Source organism: Dipteris shenzhenensis, chromosome 26 (assembly GCF_047967505.1).
Source record: "Dipteris shenzhenensis isolate YYH24624 ecotype China chromosome 26, Dip_SZ_1.0, whole genome shotgun sequence".
NCBI lineage: Eukaryota > Viridiplantae > Streptophyta > Polypodiopsida > Gleicheniales > Dipteridaceae > Dipteris > Dipteris shenzhenensis.
The window spans coordinates 40,247,969-40,251,355 of NC_141621.1; the positions used below are offsets into that span (position 1 = coordinate 40,247,969).

At 38.8% G+C, this 3,387-nt stretch overlaps 1 protein-coding gene across 1 annotated transcript; it reads right to left on the bottom strand.

Annotated features, from left to right (window-relative positions):
* Nucleotides 1-2,571: 2,571 nt before the first annotated feature.
* LOC147885066 (uncharacterized) lies at nt 2,572-3,177 on the bottom strand. Its single transcript, XM_087397261.1, has one exon. It carries the CDS (start codon nt 3,175-3,177, stop codon nt 2,572-2,574), a length of 606 nt encoding a protein of 201 aa, XP_087253387.1.
* Nucleotides 3,178-3,387: the final 210 nt, after the last annotated feature.

The window sequence follows — 3,387 nt, forward strand, 5'->3', positions numbered from 1 at the left end:
TAAAGACTTTTGGGCTATTTCCCACATTTATTGTATCAAGCCTTGTATATTGCATTTTACTTGTATGTATCTAAATTCTTCATTATCTTTCCTTGTACATATGATTATGGAGCAATCAACTAATGTGGGGTCTAGTCTAAATGACTCTGAGATTGGAGCATGGCTCTCTGATGTCACTTTGAATTTGAAAGGAAAGGAATATAGCCCCAACGGCTTTGGTAGGTGGACTCGATATCACATGGGTAGAAGAGCTTGGTTTCTTGATCAAAAGGAAAAGAGACTCTTTCTACTTATGTCAAAAAGGGAGTTCAATGATGGTGAAGATCCATGGGATGCTACATTCTCTAAGAAAGATATGACTTCGAGCCTTGTAGTAGGCATAATGATAGAGCCAAAATAGACTTTTATGGATATTTTCACAAAGAGTTTAGATCCTGAAGTTGGCGGTCTTCATTTTGTTGTATCAAGGAGAGACTCAAAGACCTTTGTGATGCCTCCTCCTTAACCATCAAAGTTTCCAGAGTTGCAAAGTGCATTGGAGGCTCTTGCATATACTTGGGAGTGATTCCCGAGTGTGGTGGCAAAAAGGATGTCTGCAAAGATTATGTTTGAGTACTTTCAGGATGCACAATATGCACCTCAGATTCAAGGATCTTCACATGAAGGAGATCAAGCACAGAATTTGATGCAGGGGCAACACACTGTCACGAATGTGTAGGACATGAGCACCAACTTCTAGAGCAAGAAATGGTGGATGTCACTAAGGATGATGAAACACAGGCCTTGAGTGCACGGGAATTAAATTTTTTTAAAGAAGATCAAGGTCAATCCACTACAATTATGGTAGAAGCTCTTGAAGGCAAACCACGACATGAAATGCAAAAGGCTAAAGTGCAAGAACCATGGTTGCAAGCATTAGAAAAAGGCACCGTCCCTCTATAAAGAAAGATCATGTGGATGGGAAACGATTAAAAGAAGAGAAAGATGAAGAAGAATCAGGACCCAAAGCTGAAGATGATCAAGATGAACTCACATCAATCAAAAATCTTAATCTACGTCTTAATGAAAAAGTAACAGATGATGATGTGGGATATATCTAGGGTCAAAGGACATGGTTTGTGAATGCCAGAGATATGGAAGCTGCAACTGTCTTTACTAATAGGCAGAACCTTGATAAATCTTATGCATTGCAAATATACGAGCTTTGAGAGATGGAAAGAAACCTGTGGCAAGCAACATGGTCGTGCATCCAATAATGTTTTGTCCAATCAAAAATAGTTTTTTGGATCAAATTACATTTACAGGGCCTACACATTTCGAGGAAACCTTCACTCAATTCTTTAAAGACACTCTTAAAAATATTCCACATGAACAAGGTCAAGAGGCACAAGGTGAGAATATGTTGAAGGAAGCAAAGAAGGAATTCCTCCTTAATTGCAGATTCTAGTCCATTGATGGTCAACATTGGACTTATGCTTGTCATCAGATCGCCAAAGAAGCAAAGGAGGTCAAAAAACTCACTTCAAAACAATTTGCAAAGATATCTTCATTCCATTGTTATCCTGCAACCATCTGTATATTCAAGCATGAGATCAAGTATTTGATTGAGTCTGAAAGACTTAATCATAATGTCCATGGAAAGCATAAAATATCCTCAACATCAGAAGTCTTACAGAAGGCAAGGGTTGTATGCACAACATTTGGTTCTATAAACCATGATTTGAAGAGAAAGGTCACAAAAGCAGATGCCGACACAATCACAAACTTCTATACTTCTTTGAGTGCAATTGTGCCTAGGAGAACTCAAGAGCGAGAAGAAAATATGACAAGCCTCAAGGTGGTGAGAGATAGATATGCCGACTACACTTCCATCATTTTTCATCCTCTTGAAGTGTTCAATGAGATGCTTGAAGTGTGCATTGCATGTGAGCATGGAGAGTTGACTTACGAAGCTCCTTTGTTTGTCTCTAGAAAGTCAAAGGTAATGGATAAGAAAAATTTGACCATAAGGATGTGGAGGCCTATAAAGTACTTACTTGACAAGTATGCATCCATGGCAACACATAAACTTTTAAAGAAAGAATGACAAAGACCACTGCTTGGAAGAATGCATCAATGTATAGGTGAGAGTCAGCATGGGACAAGCCACAACTATTCTTCATCAATGAAGTTTCTAGCGATGAGATCCATAACTTCATTGATAGAATATTATATACCACCATTAGCAAAGTGGCAATTTGCAACATTGTCATTTTTGTTGATAAACAAGACAAAGAAGCCATGCAAGTTACTCTAGAGTGAGCATATTCATCAGATTTAAAGATCTATAGTGGTGTTTAAGTAGCAAACCTACACAAGGTGACCTCCCAACCTGTCGGCAGCAAATTCTCCACCATGGTAAGCAGGAGACTGCCACTTTTTGCAAGACTTCCATAGTTGTTTTTTTAATAATGTATGGACTTGGGAATATCTTGCTCTTCTAGCATCAATCTCAAATTATTTGAATTCCCTCTTATGTTCTTTTGTAAGGAGTGATCAGGATTGGGACTCTGCATACACAAGAAGAATGATTTAAGAGATTGAATCGCTATGGAGCATGTCTGACATGAGTTCAAATGTTGGAGGTGCATCTCGAGTGACTAATGCAGTCACAAGCTGCCCATAATCTGATCCAAGTCCATTGACCAGTCTTTCTTCTTTGACCTCATGTCCTAGTGATGTGAGCTGATCACCAAGGTCCTTCAATCTAAGTAAGAAGTTAGGACTTGATTCATTTGGAAGCATTAGAGTGTTGTTGAGTTGATTCTCTAACAAGAGAATACGTGACATGTTGTTGGCATTGTACCTCCTTTCCAAAGCTTTCCAAGCAAGTACAACTGAAGTTTGCCCACGAAGAAGAGGGATCATCATATCTTTTACATTGAAGTTGATGATATTCAATGCAAGTCGAGCCTTGGTATCCCACTCTTTATGTTTCTTGGTGAGCTCTAGTTGCTGATCTGCCATAAGAGGAGTTGTCAAAGTTGGCTCGGGTCTCTTTTCATCATCTATGGCTATGTCCCACAAGTTCTTTAGCTGAAAAATGTTCAGCATTTTGAACTTCCAATTGCCATAGTTGTTATCATCAACCTTGCTACTTTGATAAAGAAATATGACATCACCATTTGTTTTTGCCATGATGCACCAAAAATCAAATCTTGTATACAAATAGCAACCAAGTGCCGGTGATAGCCAAAGGCTTTACAAGGTTTGTAGAAGTGGTGCAAAAACTGAATGCCAAAATAGTCAACTAGTGACTTTACAATGTGGCAAGTGCGTGTAAAGTTGCAACTATCCTGAATCAAGAACCCAAACTACCAAGTGACTCAACAAGAGTCAATCTGCCCT